The sequence below is a fragment of the Sceloporus occidentalis genome, unplaced genomic scaffold (genome assembly GCF_023333645.1).
Source record: "Sceloporus occidentalis isolate IW3139 unplaced genomic scaffold, rSceOcc1.0.p SCAF_2, whole genome shotgun sequence".
Classification (NCBI taxonomy): domain Eukaryota; kingdom Metazoa; phylum Chordata; class Lepidosauria; order Squamata; family Phrynosomatidae; genus Sceloporus; species Sceloporus occidentalis.
In genome coordinates, this window is record NW_028316982.1 from 129,532,031 (window position 1) to 129,555,124 (window position 23,094).

The 23,094-nt window shown below is 38.9% G+C and overlaps 1 protein-coding gene across 8 annotated transcripts in view; it reads left to right on the forward strand.

The window, feature by feature from the left end:
- CTBP1 (C-terminal binding protein 1) overlaps positions 1–9,758 on the forward strand; it is a 53,625-nt gene extending 43,867 nt beyond the window's left edge. For 7 of the 8 annotated variants that reach the window (XM_089510975.1, XM_089510968.1, XM_089510970.1 and 4 more), the window contains 5 exons: positions 1,894–2,108; positions 4,966–5,096; positions 6,340–6,467; positions 8,345–8,462; positions 8,672–9,758. In XM_089510975.1, coding sequence (XP_089367101.1) covers positions 1,894–2,108; positions 4,966–5,096; positions 6,340–6,467; positions 8,345–8,462; positions 8,672–8,858 — 779 coding nt within the window. In that variant the 3' untranslated portion in view covers positions 8,859–9,758. The remainder of the gene's footprint in view (positions 1–1,893; positions 2,109–4,965; positions 5,097–6,339; positions 6,468–8,344; positions 8,463–8,671) is intronic. The other variant, XM_089510969.1, reaches the window with a different exon arrangement.
- The last annotated feature ends 13,336 nt before the right edge of the window (positions 9,759–23,094 follow it).

The following is a 23,094-nucleotide window of genomic DNA, read 5'->3' on the forward strand; positions in this document are numbered from 1 at the left end:
GGAATTTGCTAGACTTGGAGGATTTGGCTGAGTTTGACTTCCAGCAAACATCAGGATAGTTGAAGTCACCCATCACTACTATATCACTCTTTTCTGAATGTGTGGTCATCTGTTCTAGAAAGACATCATCCAATTCCTCAGTCTGACTTGGGGGTTTGTAGTAGACTCCCACAATAACATCCTTGTTGTTTCCTTCCCCTTTAATTTTTATCCAGATGCTCTCCACCTGGCTTCATGATTGATATCCTGGATCTCTTCACTGGTGTAAATGTCCCTGACATACAGTGCGCCCGCGCCATACGCGGCCTTGAGCATACGCGCTCAAGCCGCGACGTGCGCACGGGGCGGAAGGGGCGGCGCGTCCCATTCAATTAAATGGGCGCGCGCGCCCCCGTTGCGCCCCACGTGCGCCCATGCCACCGCGCACGAGCCCCATTGTTTCCAATGGGGCTCGAGCATAGGCGGAATTCGCCTTACGCGGAGGGATCCGGAACGGATCCCCCGCGTAAGGCGAGGACGGACTGTATAAGGCTATTCCTCCTCCTTTCCTGTTTGTCCTATTTCTCTTGAAAAGGTTATATCCCTGTATTCGTACATTCCAATCATGAGACTCATCCCACCAGGTTTCAGTGATGCCTGTTACATCATATTTCTTTTCTTGTACAAGGAGTTCGAATTTATCTTGCTTGCTTCCCATGCTCTGTGCATTAGTGTAGAGACATCTAAGACCATGTGTCCACTTTACTTGCTGCCTGTGCAAGTTTTTTTTGCCTCCCACTTTTGTGTCCTTGCTCTGTTTGTCTTGTTCCCTCTATGACAGTTTGCCTATTTTCTCCAGCCCGTTTGCCTTCCAGAATACTGTCTCCCTCCCCCACATAGCTCAGTTTAAAGCCCTCCTGATCAAATTTTTGAGACTATGGTCCGTGTCTGTTGGACATTGACCACAGAGTCGCCCTGGAGGACCTAGACATTCCTAGAGAGGTGTCATCTCAGGTAAAAACATGGTGTTTTTGTTATTTGCGGTTCCATATTCACAGGGGTCTTGTGCCCCTAACCCTAGTGAATATGGAGGGACAAGTGTACGCTTGTTCAACATTATTTGGGTGTTACTTGGGCCTGGGAGCTCTTGCTTCTTCTCTCCTCCTGTGGCATGGCCATTAAAATATTAGAAGATTTTCTCCTGTTTTCAACAAATTTCAGTTATTCATTGAATTGGTTTGGACAATCATTCTAGTAACTTTGCATTAATGATTGAGATTTGTACAAGTCCTGTGGGCATGCAGCCTTATATCACCTCCTTTTACAGTTAACCAGCAAAGAAACCAGCAACTATTCAGTTGACTACCATTGACCCAGAAATTATAGTTAATAGTTTGCAATGAGCCAGGATATTAGTTTAATTTTGAGCTATTGAATTGTAGCCTGGCATCGTTTGAAATGATTCACCATAGCTTCCTAGTTCATATAAAATGAGAGACTGATGGAAAATCCCCTGATCTGTTTGCTCACTTAATTAATGAAAGTGTGAATGAGTTTTAAGCATGGCTGAAAGACTTGTTAATTCCTTGGCTTGTTAAAGTAAAGTATGATTATATTGAAACCCAAATCAACTATGACACATGATTATGGCTTGTTTTCCCAAACCATATTTCAAATTAACCATACTTTCACTTTTGGCGACAATGAAAAATGATAGTTCACTGGAAGAGGAAGTAAAGTTTTTTCACAGAGACACTGGAGGAAGAGGGAAGGGCAAACACACAAACATAGTGCACATAATCCAAAGTTATAGTTTAGCACCATATTTGAACTAAACGCGTTATTCCTTTACACATGCCTGACAATATTTTTGTAATATATATATATATATATGTATATATTTTCCCACTTCAGGACGGGTTGGGCAAGCAGTTGCACTACGTGCAAAGGCCTTTGGTTTCAATGTAATTTTCTACGACCCATACCTCTCAGATGGCATTGAACGTGCTCTTGGACTTCAGCGGGTGAACACTTTGCAAGATCTGCTCTTTCACAGTGACTGTGTCACCCTCCATTGCAGCCTGAATGAACACAACCATCACCTTATTAATGATTTCACCATTAAACAGGTAAATATGCATCATATTAAGTTATGGAGTGAGTGTGTTAATCTGTTGCAGCAAAACCAATATAGTCCTGTGCAGCCTTAAGACTAGCACACTTTGTGGACTTAAACCCACTTTATTCTGTGCTTGGGATGCAGCACAGAAAAGATTAAGCAACATAAAACTTGTTGCAATTATGAACATTCAAAATTATTCATGGACATTATCCTAGAAATGATTAAAATAGCCCTATAAGGCTGTTTGGAACCTGCTCAACCCATACTACAAAAATATGTTTATTATTATTTGTTTGCTATGCAAATATGCATATTCATGATAATACTTATACAGTGGGACCTTGTTATCCGCTGGGGTTTGGTTCCAGGATCCCCTGTGGATAACAAAATCAGTGGATGCCCAAGTCCCATTAAATATAACAGCAGAGCAAAATGGTGTCCCTTATATAAAATGGAAAATCAAGGTTTGCTATTTGGAATTTATACTTTTTAAAAATATTTTCAAGCTGTGGATGCTTGAATCAGTGAATAAAAAAATGTGGATAAGGAGGGTTGACTGTATATTGTCTGTTTTGTTTGACCCACAGTTTCTATTTGGTGAAGAAATAATGTATCCTCTCATTATGATTTATAACATTGATCTTTATTTATTTAGGTACTTAAAGCTGAAAAGTGGCACTTTGAGAAAATTTCTGCACATCACAATACGTAGACTAGGTGTGTAATGAGTGATTGGTGCCCCCTTGTGTTCAGTGCCAAAGTTTCCCTTCCTAGTTAATTTATTTGGAAGACTACTTGTGGAGGATAGTAGAAAAAAGATGTTTGGGCTTTGAAATCTTTGCAAATTGCCCACAGTTCTTACAGGCATATCTTTATGTATGCTTTATTTATCTCAAATAATTGTGAGAACTGCACCAACAATGAAAAGGACTGTGTCTCACATTTAAGCTGCAGGTGAAAGATTACATGTAAAATGGTACTTCTCAATATTCAGTGACTCCACTGAGGTCTGATTATTATCAGACCATGCATGCATCTGATGAAATCATCTCTTGTCCTTGGCAACTGACCCATGCCACAGTTTCTCAAGGATGCCCCCCTCTCATATGCTCCTTTGGGAGAATATTATTCTTTAAATGTAACTCATTGTGTTACATGTTAGGTATTGGCATCCAATGCTGTTCATTCTGACAATCACAAAAGCAATTTGTATTGTTCCTCATTACATTGTTACATTCCCCAGCATTGTATGTGATCTAGAAACTGAATAAGAAATAAATGTCAGTGTTAAGGTCTGGCCATTTGCAGAATAATGTTAATTTATGGAATGACTAAATGATGTCTGCACTGGCCAGGATGCTCTGGGGGTATCCTGGCCTGCAGCTGTTCTGACCTGCCCCCATTACCTGGCCTTATGTTTCCTGCACTGTGGCTGTCTGCACAGGTTAATTGTTGGGATGCCCAGTGTGTCCACCACAGGCCACCCACTTCTGAGGTCAGAACCAGACAAACAGTGATGGTCACATGGCTGGGCAATTCATTCTGACTTCAGAATGAGCAACCTCTAGTGGCAGCAGACATGCTGGGCAGCCCAGTGGGACACCTATGCAGACAGACCCCATGGTGCGGGAATCGGCTTGTCTGTTTCAGGCTTCCATTACTTAAGGTAACAGTTTTCTGTATCCTGGAAAGTTTTCATTTTTTAAAAAAAGGTATTTTGATTAATATGTTACCCCAGCCCCCGATGTTTACACGTTTGCTGTGACACTTGGTATGGCTTGTTCTCTTTTTGTTATGTTAAGGGAAGGGCAAGAAAGCAAACATGAATGAGGAATCCTATTACTATATTTTTAGTATTTTCTGTGAGCTTTGCTTTTAAAACTAGCAGATTAGTGGGGTGGTGTGTATTTTTGTATTTATAGGTGCTAGAGAAAACAGGACAGACAGTTCTCCCTTATCCAAAATGCTTGGGACCAGAACATATTTTGGATTCTCCTAGTATATCCTATATGAGGCCATGGTACTTGCATTCAGTAACACAGCCTGCAAAACTGAGCAGCATAAAAACTTTTTTTTAAAGTGACTGCTGGCTTATAGGAATTTGGCATTCTAAATTCAAAAACTGCCTCAGGTTTGCACCATTTCAGAATTTGCTTATTTCAATATGTGACTGAATGAAATGATCCTGCAAAGAGTAAAACGGGGTTAAAGTCTTCTAATAGACTTTCAAAAGGCTTGAATTTGCTGCTATGAAACACCAAAATGCATTCAAAAGCACTGAATAAAATCACACTGGAACATTGGAATCCACACTTAATCAAAGATAAATATCAACTGAATTGACAAAACTATTGAGTTTGTGAAAGAAGCGTATGTGTTAACAACATTTTTATTGTATTTTTAAAGTAAGCATACCAAAATACTTTAAAAAACAGCTACAATATTCGGGGGGGGGGGGTGTCATTGTGTAATTAATTCTTGAATTTCCTCAGTTGTAGTCTGATTTCCAAGCAATATATAGAACACAGTTTCAAAGCCATTTTAAAAAGATTTCCCTCAGTATTTCCTAAATTTGCAGTACAGTTAAAGTGCAAAATGTGCTGGGTTTTTTCAGCTTTGTTGAAGTAGGCATTATAAAGGTGCATTTTTATCAGTTTGACTTAGATATTTGCACCTTCAAAACCCAAGTGCTGAGAAACCTATTTATAAAAAGTACTTATTAACAGTATTTTCTCAGGATGTTTACAGGTCAGTGGTCCACATCTGTTCACTTTTCTTATTGCAGGTATTTCCTTTCAGCACAGAGGTCACAAGAATTTTATTACACATATTAAATTGTACTTTATCCTTTTAACTTTCTGCAGATGAGACAAGGGGCCTTCCTTGTGAACACAGCTCGAGGAGGGCTAGTAGATGAAAAAGCACTTGCACAGGCTCTGAAAGAAGGCAGGATACGAGGGGCAGCCTTGGATGTACATGAGTCAGAACCATTCAGGTAACTATATTGTGTGTATGTTTAAACATTCAATGTCTAGTCAATCAGAACAACAAAGAAATATCCTGTTAAATGGGGACATTTACATGGTCCACTTGAAAAAATTGAACATTCCAAGTGCCTCATTTGCTGAGCCCTCCTTACTAAAACAACATATTTCTGTGGTGTGGTGGATTAGCCAGAGTAAACAGTAGCCTAGAGAAGAAAATAAAATGTCTCCTCCATTATTTACTGTTTAAAAAAGAACAAATCAAGTCCAGATCCGTATCACTAGTGACCAAATCTTTGTATACACACTGGCTTTGTAGAAGGAAGAAGTCAGTTTGTCCAGTTTCTTACAGTTCTGCCTGTGTTTTTTGCTCCTTTTAACATAAGGAACATGGAAAAGAAAAGTGTTTTCAATTCACTCCTGAGTCCAGCTAGTGGGACATTACCAGTTCCTAATCCTCCCCCCACCAGGCAACATAAATATTTTCCCCCAATTTGTTTGCATAGCATGATCTCCACCTACCTCTTCTTCCTATGAATTTGCTGAGATACAGGTGCTATAGTTTTTATGACATGTGACCTAAGATGGAGCGTGTCCAAAGGAGGGCAACTAAAATGGTGAAGGGTCTGGAAACCATGCCTTATGAGGAACGACTCAGGGAGCTGGGGATGTTTAGCCTGGAGAAGAGAAGGTTAAGAGGTGATATGATAGCCCTGTTAAGTACCATCACAATTTACCATAAATATTGGCATTTTCTCTTTTGACAGTATTAACCATTTGTGTTTGTTACATTTATATCTGTCTCTGCATGGATAAAATTATATGAAACATCTATACCCTTTGCTTTGAAATCATCTGAACATTTTCCTTAAGGAAGTGGTGTTCATCTTCTTGTTGTTGTCAATATTATTACTGCTGTTTGTGGTATAAAAACCAAAAAATGAGAGTTCTGTTATAGGTTTTAAGTTTGACTGTTCAATTAGCACAGTGGCCCCCAAACTGTGCCCTTTAAGATATTTTGGACTTCAGCTCCCAGAAGCCTCAGCCATGTTGGCCAATAGTCTGGGGTTCTGGGAGCTGAAGTCCAAAATCTTTTAAAGAGCAAAGTGAGGACCACTGAGTTAGCAGAACATGGACAGAATTAAATGCCCAGGAAACAGAATTACTTTTCATTGTACCTGTTTATTTTTAATACATGCACAGAACCCTCTATGAACAAAGATCCAAATGCTTTCTTTACGTTTTCCTATGCAGTTTTAGCCAGGGCCCTCTGAAGGATGCACCAAATCTGATCTGTACTCCACATGCTGCTTGGTACAGTGAACAAGCCTCGATAGAGATGCGAGAGGAAGCCGCACGGGAGATCCGGAGAGCCATCACAGGTGCCAACCATAATTTGTTCATTAGGCCAAGTAAACAGCTAAGGAAAGAACACAGTGAGCCTATGGAGGTATCCATTTCTACAACATCAGTAGTACAAAGAACACCAAAATTGGCTTACAATAGTGCTTACTAAAGGGAAATACTACTAATTCATTACAAGCTGACATTTGAGTAGCATATAATGAACAGTATGATAAACACTCTGTATCTGGTTTATCATCTTATTTCCTCTTGCTGGTCATGCTGTTTCTCACTTGGAAAAGTAGAATGGAATATGAACTTGCTATCCGGTGACTCCATGGCTAAATAGATTTGAGAATGTAGGGTTCCCACCACATCCTAAACTCTAAACAGTGTACCACTTATTGTTCACAGAAGAAAGAAAAAAGTCAATTTGTCCAGAGTTGTGTTTTCTGCTCCTTACTAGTTGTATTGTAAGGACTATAGTGAAGCTGACATAGTAGCTATTACTAAATGGCCATCAACAGTTAACCTCCCATTCAGTTTTAAGAAAAATAGGAAGTTTAAGATTATTGAACAACTATTCTATATTTCTGCACCAATAGTAATTAAAAAGTTTACATACATTCACACGTTTACACTCATTGCACTTGTTTCCTTCTGCAATTGAGAAGCACTTATAGTCCTGAAGAGGCTTTCTAGGGTGAGCCCTCCTACACCACCACCCAGCTGGTCTGGAGCAACATTTCAGCCATCTAAATAAGAAAGGAGAAAATAGTGAAGATGTCCTCTTTTCCCTTTTAAAAGCAGAACTGTTCTATTTTTTTAAAATATATTTATTAAATTTTATTTCATGAAAAAAATACAATATACAATATACATTTAACAGCAGTTAAATGGACATTTAACATGGACATTACATTTACACAGACATCCATGCATCTAACATTCCCCTAAATAACCCACTACCCACCTAAAACAACATTTGTCAAACCTTCTTTCATACACTTAATGACATACAAACCACATACATATAATCCAAAATAAAATCATCTTCCTGGAGTCCATTACCAACTTCCTTAATTTATATTCTTTTTCTGATTTTTCTAATTCCATATGTGGTGTTCTATGTTCTTTGTTAACCTTACTTACTTACATCATATTGTTCAATAGAAAAAAGAGAAACCAAACTATGTATTCATTTCTAGGGGTCCACTATAGTAAAATAATTGAGCACTTAAAGGAAGCATTACATCTTGTTAATATTCAACTGTTCTATGAGCAACACATTTTGTTCATAGGATCTCTGAGTCCAACCCACTATGTAGCAAAGGCAGATTCAGCTGGGAGCTGGAGCTGCTTTAAGTCCCAGTTTGGGAATGTCTGTGGGATACAAATCATAAATCATTCTCCACAAAGTCTTCTTAAGTTTTATTAAAACTGAATGGGAGGTTAAATGTTTGAGAGCTGGGTCTGTTTCAGTCCTGTTTGAGGCCAGAGGACCATATAGTAACAGAATGCAGTGATCATCTCAGGAAGCCTCCATGCCCCCCAAACCAATGGAAGCCAAATTATATCACTTTTATCTTGTGCTGAAAAAGTCAAAATGCTTTTTTTTTTTGTGGGGGGGGGGAGGGTTTCACAATCTTTACCTGATGAAGAAGCTAGAGAACTTTGAAAGCTAGCTTAAACCTTGGTGGTTTTTTGCACCTTCTTTTTAGACTAGTAAGGATTTTGCCGTATGTAATATAGATTTTGATTTTTGTTTTATGGTTAGTACAGCCACCCCTGCAACATAATGGAATTAACTGGCCAAAGATAATTGGCCATAATTATCTCATCCATTATTATATGTATACCTTTTGTTTTAGAATTTTTGAATTTGCTTATGCTGTAATATTTACCCAATTACTAGGTCGTATTCCAGACAGCCTGAAAAACTGTGTTAACAAAGAACATTTGACTGCAGCTACACATTGGGCCAGCATGGATCCAGGAGTTGTTCACCCTGAGCATAATGGTCTTGCCTACAGGTAAGAATGTAGGAGGAGAGGTTTTTGTCATCTCCTATTTAATCAGGGGGGTTCTAAAACATTTCCAAGAGTAATGCTGCTTTCTTTTGCACAGTGTAAACTATTTCACCTTAGTATACATCAACATACTGACAACTAGCTTCAGTATGTTTTCATTCAAATAGCAAACGTCAAAAGAGTTAATATAACTTCTTTTCTTTGTCTTTCAGCAGGTATCCCCCTGGAGTTGTAAGTGTGGCTCCACCTGGCATACCTACAGCAGTAGAAGGAATAGTCCCCAATGCCATGTCCTTATCGCATGGGCTCCCGCCTGTTGCCCACCCTCCCCATGCTCCTTCTCCTGGCCAAACAGTCAAACCAGAGGCTGATAGAGACCATCCAAGTGACCAATTGTAGCCTAAGAGAACATCATTCCCAATGTTGGCAGTTGCCGCTTTGGAAAGTGTGAAAAATCATTTGGACTTTGAATAGATGCAAAACCACAAACATAACAGAGGAGGCCATATATGTTTTAGAAACTGGTCCAATATGCAGTATAAAGAAAAACAACAATGGGGAAAATGGAAAGAAGATTCAAAAACTTTTATTCCTCCATATAAAATGTAGTTTGTCCCTGTCCAGTGACCTGATTCACTATTTCTGTGTCCTATTGGGTTCTTTGTTAAACCAGAGAAGTTAGTAGTTAATTATATCATGAATGTATTTGTCTGTGTACAGTTTTTAGAACATTAACAAGGGTTTGTTTGCTTAGTTGTCAACAACAACAAAAAAAACCAACCATAAGGGAGGCATTTGACAAACCAATTTTGAGATTTGAGATCTTTTGTTTTTATATGTTTAAAAATGCCCAAAAATGAGGCAGTTGGTAAACTTCTCAGGACAACAATTTTATCCCATTTTTCTTTCTACGCCACACAGTGCATTGTTTTTTCTACCTTCTTGTCTTATTTTTTAGAATAATTTAATAAGATACAAACAGTTTATCTTAATTTTGGCACAAATTCCCCTTATTTCAGAATGAAGACATTTCAAAAAGATTTTGAGGTGGAAATAAAGGTTTTGTATAAACAAGCATCATGCTTTTTGTCACCATTAAAGTATATATTATTGGTGGGATGCAGCGAAAAAGAGAGAGATTGAGAGAGGCACTAGACTACTGAAAAGTAGCAGCATTTCATTGCCTACATGGATTCTTTCCTAGTAATGTGGTAGGCTAGCAATATTTTGGGTTAAATCATGTTTGTGACTGTATCCATTTGTATGAATTATTTTAAAGAAATAAAAATTCCAAACAAATATCACATGTGACCTTTTTACACTTGTAGCTTTCAGCTTTCATTACGTGTTCAGGTTTATTCTGTTCTGTGTTAACTGTATTGCTCTCTTAGAAAAAACAACAGCAACATATTCTTTTCCCAACAGAGACTGGAAATATGATAGTAATCTATTTTTCATTTTCCTGTCTGTATCTGTTTTCCTCATGTACTTGTTGTAACAGTTTTGAACCTAAAGATAATTCAGCTTTGCATCTGAAACAATAGTATGTAATAGCAATCGCAAGTACATTTCCGTACCGCTTATCAGTGCACTTAAGCACTCCCTAAGCAGCTTACAATGTGTAAGCCCATTGCCCCCAACAAGCTGGCCACTTATTTTAGTGACCCACGGAAGCATGCAAGGCTGAGTGGGCCCTGGAGCCCTGCCTGGGATTGAACTCACAACTTTGTGGCTGTGAATGACTGTAGTACCAGCATTTAACCACTGTACCAGTTAACAGAACAGTTTTTTTTAATAACCCCATCTGGAGGTTTGTTGTATATAGATATACAATAATAATATTAATATTTTTCTGCTAATTCTTCAAAACAACTAAACTGACTTAGTTTTTTGTGGGTTTTTCGGGCTATGTGGCCATGTTCTAGACAAGTTTCTTTCTGACGTTTCGCCAGCATCTGTGGCTGGCATCTTCAGAGAATGCTTGCCTGGAAAGGACTTGGGTATACAGTGGTACCCCGGGATACGAATTGATCGCGTTACGAAATTTCCGGGGTACGAAAAAGTTAGATTGGAAAAAACTGTTCTGGGTAACGAAAGATTTTTCGGGTTACGAAATTCATTTCGGCGCGTTTCTGCGCGAAATTCAAATGCGAAGCACGGCTAGCGGCTTTCCAGCGCTAACGGAAAGCCTTTTCGGGTTGCGAAATGTATCGGGTTACGAACGGCGCCGCGGAACGAATTAATTTCGTAACCCGAGGTAGCACTGTATATATTGTGTGACCTGGAAAGGCAGGAGTGATTTGCATGTGTATTGTTTTGTTGCTAATGGCAGGCCTCAGGGTGGGAGGGTCTGCAAAAGAGGATTAGTGTCAATGGTGCTCATTGTCTGCTGGGAGATTTCTCATTTGCATTTGTTGAGTCTTTATCTTGCTATTTTTCAGGACTGGTAGCCGCACCTTATTTAAGGGTTTCCTCTGTTCTGTGGAAATTGTCCAGGTGTTTGTGGATTTCTATGGCTTCCCTGTGCATCCTGACATGGTAGTGGTTGGCATGGTCCAGAATTTCAGTGTTTTCAAACAGTATTTTTTATGCCCAGGATGGTTTGATGGAGTGGGGGGTCTGTCCTATATGGGTTTGTAATTGTGTGGCCAGAAACTTGGCCAAGTCATATGTGGGGGATCCAATAGCACTCACCTAAACTGACTAATTTAGAACACAATCCTAGCCTCCTGGCATAAGAACTGGGCACTATTACACTGACTTCATTGGTTCTACAAATGGACTTTCTGTTTTAATAATAATAATAATAATAATAATAATAATAATAATAATAATTTGTTTTATTTATATACCGCTATTCCAAAGATCATAGCGGTGAACAGCAAGTAAGCTAATTAGCAAGGAAGCTAATTTGCCCCCAACAGTCTGGGTGGGTACTCATTTTAGCGACCTCGGAAGGATGCAAGCCTGAGTCGAGCTTGGGCCCTTTTTGCTGGTCTTGAACTCGCAACCTTGTGGTTTTGAGTGAATGGCTGCAGTACAAGCATTTAACCACTGCACCACCAGGGCTCCCTACTGCGCCACCAGGGCTCCCTGGTGTAGGTATGTAGGTTTTGTAGGTTTTACATACCTACAACATGCTTTTAATAGTGCAACACACACATTTGAAGATTTGGGTGGGATACTTGGTAGTTACTACTTAAGACAGTCAGTATACTGTTCTTTCTGTTCCCTTCTTATGTCATTCAGCCATTGAAGCAAAGTTCATGAAATACCTGATTAAAGTCTCTCTCATCTTCATATTATAACCCCGATTTTCTGCCCAAGTGTTATATTAGGAGAACCTACTTCCAATGACATAAATCTTCATTTCCCCCTCATTCATAGACCTTTGTTATCTAAGATAAGAAGGTAAATATTATATCTCACAATCATCTGCCATCTTCAATCAGATTATACATTGCATTCCAGGCAATACTTTTCTTTTTCTGTTTTACATAATTTTTATTGCCTTAAATAACAATGAGATCCCCATTGGAATAGATAGGTTTGGGATCCTACATCCCCCAGTGGCTAGCCACAAGATATCTTTGGAAGCTCCCAAGTAGGGCACAAAAGTAGTCTTTTCCTGCTGTTAGTCACCAAGGAATAGTACAGAAAAACATACTACCTCTGAAATGTAGCGGCTGTATAATAAGTACAAGCCATGGGTGACATTTCCTGCCCTCTGGAATGCCTTACAAGAAGCAAGACTTGGCCCCCTCCTTGCTGGCCTTTGGTCAGCAGGCAAAAATGGCTCTGTTCAGGCAGGCTTTGAATGTTTAGGCATGTGATGGGTTTTATATGGGATGGGTATTGTGGTTTTAATGTTTGTCATTTCATACTGTTTTTAGCTGATATTTTAATTGTTGTATTGCAATATGTTTTTAGAATTTTTATTTGTGTACTGCCTTGTGTCCCTTCGGGGAGAAAGGTGGGATAATAAATAAACAAGCAAACAAAAAGAATTTCCTCCATAAATTTGCCAATCCCCTTTTAGAGCCATCGAAGCTAAACTGGTAGCCATTGTAACATCTTCTGGCAATGAATTCCATCACCTATGCATGTAGTGCATGAAGAAGTCCTTCCTGTTGTCTGCCTTTAGTCTCTTGTTTAATATGATTAGTTGATCCCAGGAGATGATTGTGGGAGAGGGAGAAATTCTCACTGTGTTTTCTCCCTACCATGCCCATTTTTATCAGACTGGTGCTTATTCTTCTAAGCACCCACATCCCAGTCATTGTAGTTTATTTCAGGTGAGAGTTCCTCCAGCCCCTTAATCATTCTAGTTACCACTTTCTCTGTACTTTCCCCATTTCTCTCATTTCTTTATTGAGATGTGGCAGCCTGAGTGTTGTAAGTATTCCAAATGTGGTTGCATCATTGATGTTTTTGACGATACTGATCCCTTTAATAATGCCTAGTATGGAATTCTCTTCAAGTCATTTAAATATAAGAAAAGAGATTCCACCTAAACATTAGGAGGAACTTCCTGACAGTAAGGGCTGTTCGACAGTGGATTGCTCTTCCTCGGAGTGTAGTGGAGTCTCCATCCTTGGAGGTCTTTAAACAGAGGTTGGATGGCCATCTGTCTGGGATGCTTTGCTTGAGATTTCCTGCATGGCAGGGGGTTGGATTGGATAGCCCTTGTGGTCTCTTCCAACTCTATGATTCTATAAGACATTCACTTTACCCATCTGTAATAGTAGTATTACCCACCTTCAGGCAATCTTTCTGTATACATTTCTACCAATTCATTAGCATGGCTAAGGGTTTAAAGTGAATGCAGAAGGAGGCTGGCCATGGGAAAGTGGTGAAGGGGGCACCTGACAGGTAAGGCCCCAAGATACCAAGAGAGAAGAGGAATATAGCATCCCCATCAAGATTAGTCATTTCTAAGTCTCATCATCTTGTGAATGTAAGAGGACATGGGTAACTCTCCCATAGAAATAGATGAATTTTAAAGTACTCATGTGGGTCATGACACGTTTCTTTTCTGAGGCATAAAGATAGAGCTTCTTAAAAATATTGTCATGAACTAGCTGTGATTGCCACTAGGTGGCAAAATACTGTAGCAAAGTATTACATTAATACTAATATAGATATGAAAACAAAGCCATATATTTGAGCATGTAGTACAGAAAATCAGTGATTATTGGCACTTACTAGCAACCAACATTTTAGATGATAATAGCACTAACAAAATAGTAGAATTACTGTTACAAATAATTGTCAATCCTTACTCGGCCTTGTTTTGTCCTGACATAATTGTATCTTATCAAGAACTACTGAATTAAAGACGACCTACATGTAGCATGCAAACACTATAGAGGGAAGAACAGTGGTAGGCTTTCCATTCCAAAGAGTGAGAACACGTTGTTTCATGTGGCCTCATGGTGGAAATAGTAGGAGCTGCATGGCTTTTAAGATACTGGACCTGGAGAAGGAAGAGGCAGAGGAGAGTGGTATTTCTCCTACTGGCAAATGTCTAGGTATTGAGCCCATCCATGCTGGCAAATTCCTCTGGTACTGTGTGTGCTGTCTCCATGATTTCATGTAATGGAAGAGACTTGCAACTTTGATCAGAGAATTAGTTTCTTCCTGACAAACCATTAACCCCTGGTTTCCTTCTTCCAACTCCTGGTAGTGTTCTATAGCCAGGATTCCATGGAGGCTGGCTTTTTGGGGGGTGGGGTGGGGGTATTATGTGAATGAGATCTGTTTCAACCCCATTAAACAAAAATTATGAAAAACATTTTGGAAAGTCGTTGGATAAGCAGGTATTCTGGTTAGCAAGTAGATATAGAAAGTAACTTTATTCAGTTGGTGTCAAGAACTGCCCTTTCAAACCCAGTTCAGTGAACCAGCTTTCTGTATTTCAGACAGCTAAAACTTTTTTCCAGTAACCATAGGTGTTAGCAGGATGACATTTGCAGACAGAACTATTATCATTCACAGACAGGCGTAAAATTAACAATGTCCAGCCCTAACATTTTGTGGGTTTTACTTTGATTTGTTTAAAATGAGTGCATACCTGCCCTTCCAGCCATGCTTCCCAGTCCCTCATACCCTTTCAAGTTTTGTCCCTGCTTTCCATTTCGCATGAGAAAATGCTGATGAAGGAAAACCGCACCCAGACATCTGCACATTCTTGTGCCAGGCAACACTCTTCCCTTTGAACCATTGAGTGTTAAACTGGCACTATGCCTCCCAGCATTCCCCAGCAACAAAAGTTATACACAGTAATACTCACATAACACTATATTAACCAAAACACATTGATTAACACAATACATACACTTATGACAGGTTAGATTCTAACAGTTGATGGCAAAGATGAAATGTATCAGCTTTCTCGATTTTGGTAGGAAAATCTGTTGGACCTGCCATCATCTTCAACCGGCATGGCCAGTGATAATGGCAGTCCAATATTTGGAAAACCAGTTGGGAGCCACTGTGGCTTCCTACTTTATAGAAATCCAATCAGCCAAATAATAGTTCTTCTAATGTTGTATAGAGTTTACACAAGCCATTCGCCCACTGAAATGTTTCTGGAGAAGTGCAGTATAATCAATAATAGTGGCAAATGAATGTGTATATCTGCTGACCACACTGATATATTGGGATATCCTTTGGCCGAAACTGATTACGCTGAATTCAAATTATGTCTTGTTTGTATTGAATGAGAAATCTCCCATTTACCTGAGAACATGTGGATTTCATCCATTGCCTAGATTTTCTTTAAAAAATGTTTTCAAAAAGTAGGAAAGAGCCTCTTGTCAAGTTTTTTGAAATATCAAACTGTTTCCAAGCATCACAAATTCTTCAAGGTAGTCTACAGAATTTATGCTATTTATTTATTTATTTATTTATTTATTTTATTATGCTGCTTAATGCCACCATTTATCTTTAAAAACATGAAAAATGGAATAGGTCTTATAATTGCAAAAAAGAAACGGAAAGCTGTTTTTAAGAGATACATATGATTTGAACTTCAGAGAAGTAGCAGCAAGATATTACATTGGCATGATCGGATTGTTGTGTTACAATTACTTGTGACTAAACTCTGTGATCTCTTGTATTAGTAAAAAGCAACTTGAGGAGATAGAGCAGTGGTGGCGAACCTATGGCACAAGTGCCAGAGGTGGCACTCAGAGCCCTCTCTGTGGGCACACACGCAGTCACCCCAGCACAGAGTTTGTTACTAGAAAGCCAGAGGGATGTGGCACTTTGCGATAAATAAATGGGTTTTGGGTTGCAGTTTGGGCACTTGGTCTCTAAAATGTTCGCCATCACTGAGATAGAGTTTTAAATGAAAAGTGGCAGAAAGATGAAGTGAGCAGGCCTCCCACTGCTTCCCTCTGTTCCTAATGGCCGCTCCCTAGACTGCTTTTCCTTAAAAGAAGCAGCAGTAGGATAGTTCCACCTTAAATTACAGTCACTGTTGGGTCATTTCAAGTGAGTAGAAAAGTGCAGAAATCATATGGAAAGAATCTGGCATCTTTCAGAAGCTTGTGTGTAACTCCCATTTATCTCGCACTAAGTTCCAAATGCCAGAAATAATAAATTTTTAAACCCTTATCACTTTTATAAACATCAAAGATGTTTTGCAACAGGACAACAAAATAACCAGATGAGTAAAAAATTTAGATACTTTAATATGATGACAATTCTGGTTTTTTTAAATTAATACTTTAAGTGGCTATCAGGCCATATGGTTACATCTTAGATCCAAAACACACTGCAGAAATAACCCAGTTTATCATAGAATTGTAGAGTTGGAAGAGACCACAAGGGCCATTCAGTCCAACCTCCTGCCATGCAGAAAATCTCAAACTGGGTTATTTCTGCAGTGTGTTTTGGACCTTAATTTATAGGAAAAAAAGCCCAGACGAAAGCACCAATCAGTACACTGATAAATAAAAAACTAAAATATAGTGTACAAATAACGTGATATTAATATTTTTCATGATTTAATTTTGAAACATGGAATCTTGAAACCAGCATATCAGCCCAGAGTGTAAAAACATATTAGAATAGCTACAGTTTGATTATCTAGCATCACAGATTCCACCCTGCAACCCATAAACCCAAACGTATGGTATGTTCTGTTGCAAGTTGGATTGCTAACTTTTGTTTCCTGCTATGGCTTGGAAACTTTCAGTGGTTTCTCTCTCCCCAGAGTTAAGCCATTTTCCTGTGTAAAGTATTTTGAAAAATGTCCACCTTGGCTTTCTTGTATGTTTTTCATGGCATGAAAAAGTGCATTTTGAGGTGAAACCTCGCTGGTATTGGTCTCGATGTCATTTGCATCTGGAGAGCACACTTTGGAGCCTCTGGGGCAATCACTCTTGACTAAAGAAATAATTGCAAGATGAATCTTGCTTTGGAAACTTACTCATGATGTAAGTGAGTGCCAGTTGGCCTTTCATTGTCCAGAGTCTTACAGTGACTCCTCCTTAATACTTGATTAGAAAAACAGTTCAGCCACAACGTTTCAAACAATGCTACAGAGAGAATAAAGTTTACCCCTGTAGAAAGAAATGGTTAATTGTACTTTGAATGGCTCATCAGCTTGTAATCTGACCTTAAATGTTCACAGCTAAATGGCAAAAGAAATGAATTTCTGTGAACCCAATCCTTATTCCTTGCTCCCACTACTCAGCATTTCTTGAAGAGGGTTCAGGTTAGTTCTTTGCATAGTTTCTTTGCCCATTTTCTTTAAGAATGAGAGTGCAAATACAAAAACATCCACCTCCGCCACTACCAAACCTTGCTCAGAAGCCTACTGTTGTGTGTTTCTAATTCAGGTAAATATCAGAGCTTTATGTTTCTGGATTTCTCATCTTGTAACTCTTTATTCCAGCCATGCCCTAAATATATTGGGTTTTTGTTCCTGGTTAGTTGCTAGCAACAAGCAGGTCAGATCCCTGCCTTATGATAAAACTGAAAATGACTAAAACATGATTAATATTTGCAAAATGGATCATTTAACTGGAGATGGAGGACTGTCTACTTGTCAACCCCCAAATCCCAATTTTCTCACCATGGCAACTGTTTGGGTAAGGGTCCTGATCTACCAAACGGAAAGTTTCCTCCATGTGGCTTGAGTCTCTGGTCCCTCCAAATATCAAAGACACGGCCACCAGAAGATGAAGCATGGCCAGTAGGTGCATTTTCCCATCAAATTGTCTTGAGTCTTTTATTGAAGGCTTTATCTGTTTATATTTTGTAACTGTGCATTTTGACCTCTTAGCAGCCTTGAGCATGCTAACAAAAATATAAGACATAAAAACATAAAGCAAGTAAGCTTTTAAAAGATTAATAATAATAATAATTTTTATTTATATCCTGCCTCTCCCTACGGATCAAGACGGTTAACAGAGAACAAAAATACATTATACATTTAAAATTCAGGCCAATCCCCTACCTGCAACCTCCCTCCCTAACCTAAAAACATAAAATAAAAAATAGCAATATAAAATATTAATTAAAATGCTTGAGATGAGACATCTTTCATGGGGTTGACAGGATAGCTTATACATTAAATGTATACTATAGCTTATATATTAAAATTAAAAATATACATTAGCAGTTGAGCTAAGCAAAGCCTAGAAGTTACTTTTTAAAAAGTAATGATTCACAATGAAAGTCTCAAGTCCCAACAGTACTAGTTGCCAGTATAGGTACAATTAAATAATAATAATTTCCTTTTCCCATTTCTTGAAAGCAGTGAAGGAGTAAGGGAGACACAGGGCATCCACTATTAGAGGATCTGCTATTTTAGATCTGATCCCAACAGGGATGACTTGGTTAATGGGGTGCAAGTGGTGGGATCCTTAGGTGGGAGTGATCGTGTAATCCTGGAGTTTGTTATACAGTGAAAAGGAGAAGTCAGGCATAGTCAGACACACATTCTAGACTTTAGCAGAACTCATTTCAGTAAACCTAGGGAAATAGTGGGGGTGATCCCGTGGTCAGGAATAGTAAGAGAACTTCAGGACAGATGGGAGTTTCTCTAAAGGGAGATAATTTCAAAGTCAAAGGACCCAGAGCAATGGATGCAAGCTACAGGAAAAGAGATTTCACCTCAACATTAGGAGGAACTTCCTGACAGTGAGAGCTGTTCAACAGTGGGACACACTTCTTTGGAGAGTGGTAGAGTCTCCTTCTTTGGAGGTCATTAAACAGGCTGGATGGCTATCTATCGGGGATGTTTTGATTGTGAATTCCTGCATGGCAGGGGGGGTTGGACTGGATGGTCCTTGTGGTCTCTTCCAACTCTGATTCTTTGATTCTAACCAGCAGCCATGCTTTTGGGACTGGCAAACTCTTCTTAGGACCCAATGCCACTGACATTTGATTGTCCCCCTATCTTTATTGAAGGAAGAAGATGAATGGTCATTTTGGAATAATCTAGAAAGGAAAGAGACGGCATGGATGTCAGAGCCACACTTAAGCCCAACCCCTACCCAACAGTATCAGAGGCTTTAGTACTGACTGGCATTGTGAGCCACATCTGTCCTGTGTGCAGGCCTCGTGGCAAAGCATCTGTACTGATGGGGATCAGCTGGGCAGCTGTGTGTTGATGCCCAACCTGCCACTATGGCACAGTGAAAACATTCAGAACAGTCTACAAGATTATAGCCTTGCCGCATAGTACCTCCTCCATGCGTGTGAACTTCCAAGCAATTGACATCCCACAGATTGTGTGAGAAAGTTCAAATGGCCCACATTTTCTTATTTTGTGGCATTTTGTTCCAAGAGACAATTAGAGAAATATATTTGAAGCGAAGCCATTGTTTATTAAGAAGTAAATGTGGGGAATCAATTGGCCCCTCCATGTTCACTCATCAGCACTTACCTTAGGCGTGGGAGAAATGTCTAACAGTACTAGAAATGGTAGATACTCCTCATAGAAGCCTTTATAAATTGTTATAGATGACAAGGTGACACAGTCAGTTCCCTGAGAAAATAGGTCAGCACATAATATACTGAACTAACTCAGAGGCTCCTTCCACTTAAAAAATGGAGTTGCTTTCTGGTAATGTCTCTTTTTTATATATATGACAGTTATAAGATACATACGTATAACTTATTTTGAACATTACCCTCTATAGAAAAGGGGTAGAAAGAAGCTATCATAATTTTTCATAAGTTCCTCCAATATGTTACCTGCTATTCTCTAAGAAATTAAAATAGTAACAGTTAACTTGTACAGACTAAAAAGGGGGGAGGGTGTTGCCCAGTAACTGCATGGTCTCAAAGGAAAACCATCTTTTCAGATTCAGCAAGTATCTAATTTTTATACCATCCTGGAAGTTAAAGCACAGGCAGTAAGGCCACTAAATACTTTTGAGGCTTGAGTGATCCAGACTGAATCTAATCCTAGAGGCTCAGCATCTATAAAATATAATGTCTTATTAGATATTATGGCTGGTTCAATATTTATGAGATTATAAACTGGATTTACAATCTTGTAACTTTTGGGATTCACGTTTATGGCTGTTAATGACTGGATGTGACCTCAAAAGCCAGACAGAGTCCCAATTAAAGGCTTTCTGAGGCACTGCAGATCATGGCTCTGGGAAATGATGTCTGCATTGCTCTTCCAGTCATGGGATACATTGAGACAGGCAGCGGCAGCCAGACTCCAAGGGGTCTCTCCAGTTGCTCATTTCAGTGTGCCCCTTGACCAGGAGAACCACTGCAGTCATCACTTCGCAGTACCTCAGAAGCCCTTTGGTTAGAGTGCTGCCTGGCTTAAGAAGTAGGATTTGGAGGGTTAACATCATCAGAAGTATCTACAGTGATGTAGCCCTGTCATTGCAACTACATATGATGATACAAGATCTTGATAATGGAGAAGGAATACCGGATACCCAGCAGAAAGATCTTAGTGTTTTTATAGATCAACTAACCCTAAACTCTATATGGAACAATGAAGCTATGAAGTTGGGGTATCTTTTAATTTTGTCACAGATGGTATTTCACTCCTGTGCAGTTGAATTATATAAATTATTCTGCCATGTGGGACACTGAGAATTTACATGCAGAGGTAGTGCCAGTCTAATGTAGTGTAAAACCTAGATTTTTTTCAAGAAGCAGAACATATTACCAAAGAAACCTAAATATAGCTGTGTTAGTCTGTGGAATTGTAGATTTAAGTCTACTTCCTCAGATGCATTTGTGGAAGTAGACTGAAGTCTACCAAAGCTCATGCTGCCAACTTCTTTCTTTCAGTTAGTCTCAAAGGTGCTAAAAGATTTCTCTCTATATAAAGAAACCTACAAATTGCTTTTGGCCTGGGGAAGGTGTTTTAAATGTTCAATGGAGAAACAAGCTCTGTAGTCTTGCACTGATGCAAAAACAGATGTAAGATACTAGGGTGGTGAGAAATGCTCCAAGTCATGATAACATGTATGAACAATGTACCTTTTTATTGCATTTCAAAATAGGAATTGACAAATATATACTCTTTCAGCACAACATGGATCCCTATGGGAAAAACCATAGGCTGATTGTGACAATATCTTTATGATTTCGAGGTTTGCATAATACCTTCTCTGGAACAATTGTTGCTGTCATATTTTCCTGATTGTTTTATGATTTCTATATTTTTCACCACTTAATTTTAAATGCTTTGATGTGTCTAATACTTAAGCAGCTTGCTGGGGGCAATTGGTTTACAGTTGTAAACCGCTTAGAGACTGCTTAGTATGGTATGAAGCAGTATATAAATGAAGCTGCTAGCTGCTATTGCTAAATGCAGATGGATAAATAAAATCATGTTCTGCTTCAGGTAATAAAATTTGCTTCCTGATCCTCTTAGAATCACATACTCCTGCCTCTGGGTATCATACCAATTCAGACGGAAAAGATCAGCTAACCACAGATTTTTTTGTACTGGCAGAAGGAGAAACAGCAGGGAGAAAGCTCAAGCCACAGCACAAAAGCTAGAAACATAAAAGAGAGGTGCTCTAAGAACATACAATAGCAGACTAGAGGAAAGCAAATGTTGTCCTCATCTTCAAAAAAGGAAAAGAAAGAGGACCCAAATAATTACCAGCCAGACATCAATAACAGGAAAGGTTCTAGAGCTGATCATTAAATAGACAGTCTGTTAGCACTTAGAAAGGAATGTCTTGATCACTAAAAATAATGCAATACTAATATTTTTAAAAAAACAATTAAAAGCTTGGTAGAAGAAGAATAGCTGTGGATGTAGTGTATCTAGATTTCAGAAAGGCCTTTGACAAGGTCTCCTGTGATAATCCTGGGGGGAAACCCTAGTCAAATTTGGTTAAGCACATTTGATGCTATGATGATAGAATACAGGGCATGCTTATCAAATTTGCAGATGACACCAAATCGTGGGGGTTAGCTAATACCCCAGAGGACAGGATCAGAATTCAAAATGACTTTAACAGATTATAGAGCTGGGCCAAAACTAACAAAATGAATTCCAACAGGGAGAAATCCTAGAATAGAATGATTCTAAGGTACTACATTGTCAAGATCTGTGTGAACTTTCCCCCCAACTCAGTAAATCAATCCTCTGTAAATTAAACATCAAGACTTTGGCCACATAGCCTGAAAAACACACAAAAAACTATCATGACTTTATTTCAGAAGTTGCAGAGATATTACCAGGAAAATGTTTTGGATAGAACTGGGTACCACCTCCCCACATACAGCATAAAGAAGGTTTCTTACTCCTCCCCAGAAATTTGGCAGGCTAAGGTGAAAGCTACTTTCTATCTTACCAGTGTGCTTCTATCACCACTCACCATTAGCAAAACTAAAAGATAAAATTCTCAGTAGAAAAATCCCTCCTACACAGATGGCATTCCAACTTGGTACTTTGCGTGACCCGCAGATTTACTAATCATTCATAAGGCAAATATTCACATAATATATCATACAAATAAGAAGCAAAATATATTTACATAACTTGGTTTTTAATATATTTATACCAGATATTTTGTCCCCTATGATATTAACAACCAAACATAACATCTATGAGTTGCATAAATGAGCTAGCTCATCACAGGCCTGTGATGCTATTACTAGTGAACGTGAATGTAACATGGCTATACCAGTGAACATGAATCTAACCACAAGCATATACAATCAAGCTACACAGCATAAATTCTACATTAAATCATCTTATGTTAATCAAAACATTAATCTTAATAGGGCACTGAATCATCTTATTCATCTGGACAGCTAGGTTTGCCACAACTTTAACAATAACATTAAAACATGACAGAATTGACCAATTCTAACATACACTTTCTTCCTAGGTGTATGGGAAGAAAAAAACCCCGAAATGCTCAGATATAGAATGGGGGTCACCTGGCTTGACATCAGTACATGCCAAAGGAATCTGGGGGCCTTTGCAGACCACAAGCTGAACATGAGTCAATAATATGATGCAGCAACTAAAAAAGCCAATATGATTCTAGGCCGAGTCAAAAGGCGTGTAGATCAAGAGACATAATAGTACCACTCTATTCTGCTCTGGTCAAACATCACCTGGAATATTACATACAGTTCTGGGTGCTACAGTTCAAGAGGTATATTGGCAAGCTAG